This window comes from Erpetoichthys calabaricus, chromosome 3 (assembly GCF_900747795.2).
Source record: "Erpetoichthys calabaricus chromosome 3, fErpCal1.3, whole genome shotgun sequence".
Classification (NCBI taxonomy): Eukaryota; Metazoa; Chordata; class Cladistia; order Polypteriformes; family Polypteridae; genus Erpetoichthys; species Erpetoichthys calabaricus.
The window spans coordinates 4,276,689-4,289,528 of NC_041396.2; the positions used below are offsets into that span (position 1 = coordinate 4,276,689).

General features: G+C 38.7%; 1 protein-coding gene across 1 annotated transcript in view; it reads left to right on the forward strand.

Annotated features, from left to right (window-relative positions):
* LOC114644336 (uncharacterized) overlaps positions 1-12,840 on the forward strand; it is a 101,201-nt gene that overhangs the window by 37,226 nt on the left and 51,135 nt on the right. The window contains exons 6-7 of the mRNA XM_028792475.2: positions 973-1,119; positions 10,136-10,303. Coding sequence (XP_028648308.1) covers positions 973-1,119; positions 10,136-10,303 — 315 coding nt within the window. The remainder of the gene's footprint in view (positions 1-972; positions 1,120-10,135; positions 10,304-12,840) is intronic.

Here is a 12,840-nt window from a genome sequence, read left to right on the forward strand (position 1 = left end):
TCATCAGTTCCTCCATGTTATTCGTTGGGAACAACCCACCCTTGGAGCACCATTCCTCTCGCTCCCTTGCAGGCCACCAACCGCCCTTCTTCCCTTCCACTACGCTAGCTCGATCTTCCTATTCTTTCCATTATTTAGTTCTTTCTCTGTCTTTCTTAAGTACTAGGTTAGCCATTATGAATGTAGTGAGAAGTCAAGCAAAATGACATGTTTTATTGGCTAACTAAAAAGATTACAATATGCAAGCTTTTGAGGCAACTCCAGCCCCTTCTTCAGGCAAGATGTAAAGTTCCACTCTCTATGTTTCCCACTTACTATATTTCAGAATTGTATTTATTTATTGTAAAGATGTTTTTGCATCTTACAACTATTGGTGCCATAATTTTGGATAAATGGTATACTTTTTTTTACCAACTCTGTATATTCTGGTAGTGTAAGATCTGCCCTTTAAAATGTTACACAGGGCAGGGGTTCCTTTGGAAACTTATTTGAAATCAGAACAAGCAGAGAAAAAGAATCCTGTTTTTGCTACTGTTTCAAAATAATAAAACTAGAACTATTACTTGTAGGTATTTCATAATTTTATTTCCCTGGGTGTTCCTCACATATTCATTGACACTTTTGTAGTGTTTGGAAGTTTATTTCAACACCTATGAACATAACTATAAGATTCAAAGTGCATTTTTTGGAAAACAATTACATAAATTACTGAATTCTGCTGTATAATACTGTGTGTGTACAACATATTCAGAAAGAATAATGTCTGACCTTTATTTTGAGGGGTGGGACATGAATATTGAGTGAAGTTCTAGCCAGTTAAATCAAAGTAGCAGAAAATGGACATACATGAGGATTAGAAACACAATGGCCTTTCTGGTTTTGTAATTTATATCCTTATTTAATCAAAAAGCAGATAGCTATTCCGATGGATTAATTCTGTGCTTAACATTATCTTTCCATGTCTCTTGACAGGTGCTGCTGTCCCATCTTGTGCCTTTCCTTTTACTTACCAAAATAAAGAGTACAACTTCTGTACCACCGCTAATTGGAATGTAGGACGACCCTGGTGTTCTCTCAACACCCAGTATGATAACAAATGGACACACTGTCCGACCTCAGGTGAGAGCAGAGGGTCTCCATAATGTGTGCATTCATTTCTGAATTTGTTTGCATGATTCTTGTTTAGACATTTCACGTTAGTTTTACATGTTCCTCAGTCTCAACCATATTATAGTTTTTCCCACAATGGAATCCTTCGATCTTGTGTACTGTCACTCTCATTAACCTTTCCGAGTTTGACTGTCTTCACTTGTAAGTGCTTTCTTTCTGCTGTCTTTACATGCAGTACAATCATTTGAAAAATATGGTTATGGTGTTATATAACAGGACACCCCTAACAATGATCCAGTAAAAAGCCTTTATGTTTCCTCTGAGGTTAGATCTATAACGTTTTAGGGCTTGGTGATGACCACAGAATGAGGATGATGGAAGTTGATGTCTTACCTTTATAAAATTGAAATATATTACAAAATACACATAAAATACAAAGAGAAATATTTCAATATAACATCACAGATATGTAAAATTAGAACATTAGAAAATTAAAACAATCCTGACAAGAACAGGCCATTCAGCCTATCCACTTAATCCTTCTAAAATAACATCAAGTCGAGTTTTAAAGGTTCTTAAAGTCCTACTGTCTACCACACTACTTGGTAGCTTATTCCATGTGTCAGTGGTTCTCATGGAAGTTCAAATATATATTTTAAAGATTATGTCTGAAATATAAGAAAACATATATTTCCCTTAATATATTGTAACAAACACATTTCCAAATATGCTGCATATAAGACATGACTTTATGGCTAAGGCTGTGTGCTAGTGTTTGGAAGGCTTCGAGTTCAGATCCCATTACTGCCAGAAAGGTTCCTATTCCACTGAACCATTGAGCGAAGCCCTTAGCCTGAAAATTGCTCCATGGGTGCTATACAATAGCTGGCCCTGGACTCTGACCCACAGGTGTCCTGCAAAAAGACAGTTTCCCCTCTGGGAATAAAAAAGTTTATCAAATCCAAAAAAATAAATAAAAATCAATATACTGTTTTTCAACACCCACAGCAGATCATTCACGGCTTATCTGATTACCTGGAAAAATGTGAAACCTCTTCCCAGTGATTCAAATGTATTTTCAACTCCCTGTATCTCACTAAAAGTTGTTCAAGTCGGATGCTTTGCCAGGGCAGATGAGATTTGGAGTGACCAGGAGAAGGTTTGAAATGAAAACTGGTCAAAACAGGGAGATCAAAGCAAACCAAGCATCAAGGCCAAAACAAATAGTACGAAAAAATGTCCAGGATGTAAGCAAAAGTTCGATCCACAAACAAATGAAGCAGAAAGAATTTTAACGAGCAATAGATTTGTTTTGTTATTTGTTTTAATCCACACCTCAAATAGTGAATGGTTGCTCTGGAATACCTTTTAGATTTCTGTTGTATTGGATTAATCAGGTTGCAACCTTTTTGGACACTCCTATAATACATAATACATCCTAAAAACAGAGGCCCAACAATACAGGGAAATGATCGGTTGCTTCTAACACAATAATTCCTATCAACATAGGCTTCCAATTTACTTGTACTCTGTTAATAATTGGTTCATTTTTTTGAGCTGAATCACAGTACAACTTGGTGTAGAATGTGTCTCAGTATCAGAAACTAGGAAATATTTGTTGGATAATATTTTCAATGGCAGGTTAATACAGCTTTAAATTATTGCAATATAAAAAATGTCAAATATCTTGAAATATAAACTCTAAAATATATCCATCCATCCATTTCGCTATATAGATAGATAGATAGATAGATAGATAGATAGATAGATAGATAGATAGATAGATAGATGTGAAAGGCACTATATAGATAGATAGATAGATAGATGTGAAAGGCACTATATAGATAGATAGATAGATAGATAGATAGATAGATGTGAAAGGCACTATATAGATAGACAGATAGATAGATAGATAGATGTGAAAGGCACTATATAGATAGATAGATAGATAGATAGATAGATAGATAGATAGATAGATAGATAGATAGATAGATGTGAAAGGCACTATATAGATAGACAGATAGATAGATAGATAGATGTGAAAGGCACTATATAGATAGATAGATAGATGGATAGATAGATAGATGTGAAAGGCACTATATAGATAGATAGATAGATCGATACTTTATTAATCCCAAGGGGAAATTCACAACATATGCTGGAGCCAATCCTAACCAACACAGGGCGCAAGGCAGGAAATAAACCCCAGGCAGGGCGCCAGCCCACCACAGGGCGTACACACACACACACACACAACCACACACCAAGCACACACTATGAACAATTTAGGATTGCCAATCAACCTAACCTGCATGTTTTTGGACTGTGGGAGGAAACCAGAGCGCCCGGAGGAAACCCACGCAGACACGAGGAGAACAGGCAAACTCCATGCAGGGAGGACTGGGAAGCGAACCTGGGTCTCCTAATTGTGAGGCAGCAGTGCTACCCACTGCGCCACCGGGCTGCCCCTCTAAAATATATTGTACAGTATATTATAAATAGCATTTACAGTATAAAAAACATATTGCAATAGTTTTCTACAATGTATCTTACAGTATGCAATTCCTACTATTTTTAACTAAATTAAGAAATATATTTTTATATTTCTGGAAAATATTTTGTAATATACAAACCAACAGTAATTTGCATATTTTACAATATTTTTCAGCACCTTGCAACATCTGCGGTGGGCTGGCGCCCTGCCCAGAGTTTGTTTCCTGGCTTGTGCTCTGTGCTGGCTGGGATTGACTCCAGCAGACCCCGTGACCCTGTGTTAGGATATAGCGGGTTGGAGAATGACTGACTGACTGACCTTGCAAGATACAGTGATGCTGTAATGGTGCACTGCTATAATGATAACATGCAGTGAATAGACTTGACTTGAGCATTCCTAGTTTTCATAAACTCCCTCTGTACTTTTACCATTCGTTTGCTCAGAGGTTGATGTGCTTGCTGCTTCCTGAGCTGCTCTTCTGTTCTCCACCCTGGCGGCCCGCTTCTTCTCTTCGCATTAAAACTGATTAAGTCAGTGTTTGTGTTGCAATTACTTAGTACATCTTCCTTAGTTTTTCACTTTAGCTGGCACTTAAGTCTTCAATCTGCCTCAAGATTGAATTAAGATATGAAGACACAGGGGAAGACGAAGGTGGTAGGGAATGGGAAAGGCGCCTGTAGGCATGCGCCACATGGCTGCCCTGCTGGCTGCTGCCGAGATTGATTGTACAATAACCTTGGAGGTCAGTCATTACCCCGAAAGTGGTTAGTAGATGTCATGTAATATACAGTATGTGTACCAAATTTCAGGTCAATGGGTTTGTGAGCTATAGGTGATTTAAAATCCTGGACAGACAAACGGACAGCCACGGCAGCATATTATATATAAAGATTACATATATATATATATATATATATATATATATATATATATATATATATATATATATATATATACAGTGGTGTGAAAAACTATTTGCCCCCTTCCTGATTTCTTATTCTTTTGCATGTTTGTCACACAAAATGTTTCTGATCATCAAACACATTTAACCATTAGTCAAATATAACACAAGTAAACACAAAATGCAGTTTGCAAATGGTGGTTTTTATTATTTAGGGAGAAAAAAAAATCCAAACCTACATGGCCCTGTGTGAAAAAGTAATTGCCCCCTGAACCTAATAACTGGTTGGGCCACCCTTAGCAGCAATAACTGCAATCAAGCATTTGCGATAACTTGTAATGAGTCTTTTACGGCGCTCTGGAGGAATTTTGGCCCACTCATCTTTGCAAAATTGTTGTAATTCAGCTTTATTTGAGGGTTTTCTAGCATGAACCGCCTTTTTAAGGTCATGCCATAGCATCTCAATTGGATTCAAGTCAGGACTTTGACTAGGCCACTCCAAAGTCTTCATTTTGTTTTTCTTCAGCCAGTCAGAGGTGGGTTTGCTGGTGTGTTTTGGGTCATTGTCCTGTTGCAGCACCCAAGATCGCTTCAGCTTGAGTTGACGAACAGATGGCCGGACATTCTCCTTCAGGATTTTTTGGTAGACAGTAGAATTCATGGTTCCATCTATCACAGCAAGCCTTCCAGGTCCTGAAGCAGCAAAACAACCCCAGACCATCACACTACCACCACCATATTTTACTGTTGGTATGATGTTCTTTTTCTGAAATGCTGTGTTCCTTTTACGCCAGATGTAACGGGACATTTGCCTTCCAAAAGTTCAACTTTTGACTCATCAGTCCACAAGGTATTTTCCCAAAAGTCTTGGCAATCATTGAGATGTTTCTTAGCAAAATTGAGACGAGCCCTAATGTTCTTTTTGCTTAACAGTGGTTTGCGTCTTGGAAATCTGCCATGCAGGCCGTTTTTGCCCAGTCTCTTTCTTATGGTGGAGTCGTGAACACTGACCTTAATTGAGGCAAGTGAGGCCTGCAGTTCTTTAGACGTTGTCCTAGGGTCTTTTGTGACCTCTCGGATGAGTCGTCTCTGCGCTCTTGGGGTAATTTTGGTCGGCCGGCCACTCCTGGGAAGGTTCACCACTGTTCCATGTTTTTGCCGTTTGTGGATAATGGCTCTCACTGTGGTTCGCTGGAGTCCCAAAGCTTTAGAAATGGCTTTATAACCTTTACCAGACTGATAGATCTCAATTACTTCTGTTCTCATTTGTTCCTGAATTTCTTTGGATCTTGGCATGATGTCTAGCTTTTGGTCTACTTCTCTGTGTCAGGCAGCTCCTATTTAAGTGATTTCTTGATTGAAACAGGTGTGGCAGTAATCAGGCCTGGGGGTGGCTACGGAAATTGAACTCAGGTGTGATACACCACAGTTAGGTTATTTTTTAACAAGGGGGCAATTACTTTTTCACACAGGGCCATGTAGGTTTGGGTTTTTTTTTCTCCCTAAATAATAAACACCATCATTTAAAAACTGCATTTTGTGTTTACTTGTGTTATATTTGACTAATGGTTAAATGTGTTTGATGATCAGAAACATTTTGTGTGACAAACATGCAAAAAAATAAGAAATCAGGAAGGGGGCAAATAGTTTTTCACACCACTGTATATAAATATTTTTTTTAAATATATTATGCATTTTTTTTGGAATAAAAGATAATGGTGATATCACCTGATATGCGTCTTCCCCCAGAGAAGGTCAACTCATTATGTGAATTCAGGAGTAAGTGTTTTCTCTGGTATAGAACATGGGTTTAACCAAATTTTGTACACTTGACAATACTAATAGGAGGTTAAATCAAAAAGTAAAGGCAATTTGAAATTTCAAAATATCACAGTGTAAGGAAGCTGATGCAGTAGGACACATTGACATGGCTTATGGGTGTCTTGAACACTCACAGCGCACCGTTCTACCATTACTGTAGTAGAAGCCAACGTCAAATGCACGTGGAGACTCCACTGTGGGATTGCACCATTGCTGAACTACGTGCCATAGTGAGATTTCTTTTGCCAGAGGGAGTGAATCCTGCTGAAATTCACCAAAGGACATTGACTTGTGCAAAGCCGTAAGCTGTTGGGGTTCTCATCTTGTGCAAAATGTTCGGTATTCCAAGTCATCATACACTACAGTGTGTGCAGATCCATAGCTGATTACCAAATGTGCAGCGAGAGCTGATGACATAATCCGCTGGACTTCTCTGATGAAGGCATTCGTCATGTCGATGTGAGCTTGTGTGAGCGATGCTGATGGTTGACCAAACTTCATCAGTTTCTCTTTTAAAACTTCCTAAATTAAAAACATTTACAAAATTCCTTATGATAAATTTCAAGACTCACTTCCTAACATTTTAGCAGAAATTATGTGTACCTGCCAGTGTTTTTATGTTTGATGAAGAAAAATTAAGAAGTATTTAAAATTTTCCACATACATATTTTATTTAATTTTAATTAATTGAAGTCATTACTAAGGCATACTACCAGTATTCTTTTTTTGTGATCTTATTAAAGTTTGTGGAAGGAGATCTCTGAGAAAGACAGGAGTAGTTCAATCAATCAGCTTTTATTCAGGCACAGATGAGTACTGTAAGAGTTAAATTTGAATCCTGCTCTATGTGTGCACCTGGCATGTGTCTGAGTCTCATATCCTTCTGAGCTTATGCTTAAAAGCTGACGCTGTTATTTTATTATTCACTATGATAAAATGTATTTCTTGTCCTTTATATAACCCCTTAAGAGAAGTGCTATATTTATGGTATAACCTTTCTCTTACAATACTGTTTCCTGTTTTGTACCTAGCTGGATTCATAATATATATATATATATATATATATATTCATGGCATTCGTAGTCTGAATCACAATCTGATTGTATGGGTGGTTACCTCAAGCATAACCGTATAGGTAACCACCCATACAATCAGATTTTGATTCAGACTACAAATGCCATGAATGTAATCACCCTGCTCTACATGCTGTCAAATGAACGAACCACACGCCATGGCGCAACGTTAGGGGCTTCGCCTCTAGTGCTGACATCCGAGGTTCAATTCCCGAGAGGGAGTGCAGTGAGTGTGTACGCCTGATGAGCCCAGAATTAGGGCGAAACACGTGTCGCGTACTCTTTCCATTATTTGACAGTAAAACTATTTTCAACCATATATATATTATATATATATTATATATATATATATATATATATATATTATATATATAATATATATATATATATAGGCAATTGTTCTTTTTCCTTCTTGTTGAGGTTCACACAGCTCCTCAAAATGAAAAATATACATTCAAAAAGTCACGTACATCGTAAACAAACAGGACTATCAATCAAATTGTGGTCATCAAGGTATCAACATCTGCCATATCCTGTTAACAACTAGGTGTAACCAATGTTAAAAGTTTTGTAAATCTGTAATGAATTGCTTTTAAAGAAAAGTGACCTAATCAATGAATTGTATAAATATAGCCTGAGGACATTTTTCCTTTGTAGAAATGTGACTAACATGTGGCTAACATATAATACACTTGTTACCTCTTCTGAGATTTAGATAAAGAATAGCGATTGACGCTTTCTCCTGCCTGTGTTTTATTTCTTAGATAGGGGCATTCCAGTGGGGTTGGGTGGGGGGGTGGTGTCTGTATTCATAAATTTCTTCCACAGTACATAGGATTCATGCTTTGCAAAGCAGAAGAGCACATTTCTGTTTTTGGTCGGACTTTTTTATAGTTATTTCCCTCTCTGCCCCTTACTAATGAAACAGCATCTAAGCATTTCATTTTATATTGCGCAAATCGGCCAACCCTTTCTTTTTTGTGTACGTGTCAGAGGACCCCTAAAGAACGAAAGGTCATCTTTCCTGTGTCTAACAGATCTGTTTATGAAAGAGGAAGTTGCAGCGTACTGCACCCTGTCTTATGACAGACACCTGTATGAATAACCTGCTGTAATAGCAAAACAGCTTTGTCAGCTTTTAACTCTTAGTAGCTTACAAGCAGTTCAATTTTATTTCACAAGTTTAAATAAAATTATTGAGAAATAGAAATAATGGTTTCTCATAAAATAAAGAGTCAAAAGAAAACAATTATAAAGGCAGTGATTATTAGTAAAAATATAAACCTGATCAACACATAAAACAGGGAGAATCAGCCCAAATGTCAGACCTCACCGAGTCAGGATTTAAGAACCAGAAAGAAAAGAGCAACAGCAACTTCTGGCTATCTGACTCCACTATCCACTATCTACTAGAGCATGCTATTTTGTAACATATGACATGGGTGACATATTGATCTCCACCTCCTGAGAGGTCTAGGAGAGTAAGACTAAAAAGTGAGGCTTACCAAGATGCAAAGGACACAGAATAATCAGATTTCCAGTAATAAGTTAAAAATGTCTTTGCAGCTGTTGTGCCTCGAAAAAAATGCCTCTGCTGAATAAAAGTTAAAAAGAGAGGGACGAGGGGTCCAGAAAAAGAAACATGTGAGGAAGGGAAGGCATATTAATGTGAAACAGAGTCAAGAAAAAAACAATATTTAAAAAGAAAAAAATACCTGTTTACAGTTTTAGTGCTAAATAAATAACATGGTCAATGTTAATAGGGGGTGGCATGGTGGTGCAGTGGGTAGCCCTGCTGCCTTGCAATTAGGAGACACTGGGTTCGCTTCCCGGGTCCTGTGTGGAGTTTGCATGTTCTCCCCGTGTCTGCGTGGGTTTCCTCCTGGTGCTCCAGTTTCCTCCCACAGTCCAAAGACATGCAGGTTAGGTGCATTGGCGATCCTAAATTGTCCCTGGCAGGTGCTTGATGTGTGGGTGTGTGTGCCCTGTGGTGGATGGCGCCCTGCCTGGGGTTTGTTTCCTGCCTTGCACCCTGTGTTGGCTGGGATTGGCTCCAGCCGACCCCCTTGACCCTGTAGTTAGGATATAGCGGGTTGGATAATGGATGGATGGATGTTAATAGGTTCATAGGGTTACTAGCTCTGCTACCCGTCGAAGATGGGTTGACATCTAAGTAATCAACATAGACCTCAACAGTAACATTTACAATGAACACTTCTCTGTTATATACTATTTGGTATTGTATTCGTAAATGCAGTGTTACTGATTGTAATGCATCATCTGTTGGAATGAGAAATGTAATGCACGTGTCTCTTTTTTGGCATGGAATTCATAAAAGGAGTGTTAATGTTTGTGGTGTGTCAATTATTGGAATGACACATGCAATGCATTTTATTACTAAAAATGTTTGTGATGAGCCAACTTTTGGAATGACTGATACACAGTAACCGAACAGACACACAGACAGACTCTCAGACACTTATCCTAATATTAAGGTGGATTATTGTCACATATGCCAAGTACAGTGAAGTTCTGTCTTGCATGTGGTACTCAACGTGCAACATGTTGCCACTCAGTGACACCACGGTTTATGAGGACAAACCCTCTTGTCTTCATCATCTGAAACAAACAGGAGTGTTGAATTGTGTCGGTGGCATCCCCAAGATGTGAAATTATGCCAGTTTCTCTCTTGAAAGTTGCACACCAATGACTTTGCATTATGTCTTTTGATTTCAGGGGTTCAGACATTTTCCGGTAATGCAGAGAGACCCGACTGTGTGTTTCCCTTTATCTACAAGGGGGTAACCTACAACTCCTGCACCAATGTGGACAGCCATGAAGACTGGTGCTCCATAACTACTAACTATGATCAAGAGAAGCTCTGGGGTTACTGTGAAACTAAATGTAAGAAACCTTTGTAATTATTCATACACTTTGAAATGAAAATATCGAGAATATCAGGGAGGTCACCATCGCCACATACATAGCACAATGAGGTCATTTATGTGTGTGTGTGTTTTTTATTCAATTATTTTTACTTTTTTTTTTAACTATCTTTTGGTACAAATTCATGCTTAATTGAAATTACTCAGATTTAATTTACATTTATTTGCTTAGCAGACACTTTGATCCAAAGTGGCTTAGAAAAGGTTTCAACATAATCAAGTAACATCAGTCTGGGGAATGTTTGGGAACAAGTGTGACAGGGCAAGATGGCAAAATTGATTGCCATAAGTGAAAAACTCCAAACAAATTATAAGCGAGTTACAAAGCCTAGATTGATGAAACTAACAGCCAACTGATATTTGCCAAACAAGAGAATCTTCCAGGGCTCCTTGAACACATTGAGGGAGATAGAGTTTCAAATGGAGGTGAGCAGCTCATTCCACCAGTCAGGAGCTACACATGAAAAGAGTCTGGACTGAAATTTGATACCAAACAGAGGTGGCATCACCACATACTATTCACCAACAGATCTGAATGGTCGAGAAGAATCATAAGACCTCACAAGTGTCTCCATATATTTAGGTGCAGATCCACTGAATACTCTGTGGCAAGCATCAAGGAATTGAACTTAATATGTGCCACTACAGGAAGCCGGTGTAGTGGTCTGAATGGAGGAGTGACATGTGCCAACCTCTTCAGACTGAATACCAGATGTGTTGCTGTATTTTGAATCATCTGTAGTGGCTAGGTGAGACATGCCAGTGCTTCTTCCAGCAGAGAGTTGCAGTAGTCCAGCCTTGAGAAGACCAGAGCCTGGACCAGGAGATATTCTGCATATTTGTCAGATATGGTCTGATCTTATAGATTTACTTTGTACAATATCCACAAGACTAAGAGAACAGAGCAATATTATCCCTGAAGGACAGCTGATCATCAATCACCCCGAGGTTATGTACCTGCTTGGTAAAGGAGTTAATGATAATGAACCAAGCTGAACAGAGATGGAGTGCTGAATAGATGGACAAGCTGGAATAACAAGCAGATCCATCATTGCCAGGCTGAGCTGGATATGGTGTTTCTTAATCCAGGTTCTAATATCAGTGAGACATGCAGAAATTCTAGCTGATACTGTGTGGTCCTCTGGAGGGTGCAATAGGTAGAGTTGTGTATTATCAGCTTAGCACTGATAGGAGAAACCATAGGACTGAATGATAGGGCCTGGTGAAGAGGTGTAGAGAGAGAAGAGGAAAGGGCCCAGCACCGATCCTTGGGGCACCCCTATGCATGCCTGACCACTCTCTACGCCAGGACTCATGGTAGGATCTGCTAAAGAGATAGGACTCAAACCATAGCAGGATCTTGTGGTTGACTGTGTCAAAGGCAGGGGAGAGATCTACAGTAGCAGGATGAGAACAGATGATAGACTGGTAGCTCTAGCATGCTGTAACATACTGTATCAACAATGGTCAGTAGAAGCATACACGTGAAACGTTCCCTTTAGAATCCTGACTGATTAGGACTGAGCAATCTGTTCTGTAGAAGAAAAGAAGAGAATTGGTTAGGGACAGCACATTCCAGAGTTTTGGATAGAAAGGAGAGGAGAGACACAGGTCTTACCTACATGAGATGGGTCAAGAGTCGGCTTCTTGAGGAGAGGAGTTACAAAGATCAGTTTAAACATTGTGTGAAAAGTGCCTGTGAAATAAATCAGCCACTTTACTGCAGCTTTGGAACTTTTGACCAGTATTAAGTAGATCTTTCTTATTGTGCGTTTATAAATGTTTTCTCAAATTTTCTTCATCAATTTTAAGTGACTACTTTTACAACAGTGCTTTCAGAAGGAATTCAGATCCTTTCAAAATCATTTTGCTATTTTGCTGTTTTGTGCTAAAATCATTTAAATTTATTTTTCCTTCATCAAACAACATCCAATACCCTTGAGGGGCATAGTGAAAACAGGATTTTTTTTAAATCTTCATCTTCTTTTTCTTCACTGTGTTACTCTTCATCTTTCCCCACTTCTATGTGATATTAATCAATGTTCTCCATACTGTCCAGTCCTAGTTGTAGCCATTTGGGGATTTTCTGCCATTCTTCTTTACAGATCTTCTCAAGATCTGTCAGGTTGAATGGAAATCATTGTTGGACAGGACAGCTATTTTCAGGTCTCTCCAGAGATCTCTCCTAGCTCTATTTTGGTAACTCAAGGACATTCCCAGAGGTGTTCATGAGCTGCTTCTGTGTTATCCTTGCTTTGTTCTTAGGGTCATTGTTCTCTTGGAAGGTGTACCTTTGGCCTAGTCTGCAGCCCAGAGTGCTCTGTAGCAGTTTTTCATTAAGGATATTGCTTTACTTTGCTCCATTCTGCTTTCACTGAACCCTGTTTCATCTCCCTTTCCAGTCTCTCTTATTGAAAAATAGCCACCTTCTTGATACATTGTTTGAATGGCTCCTTCAGAAATCACACTAATCTTGGTTTCTTCTGACCAAAGAAT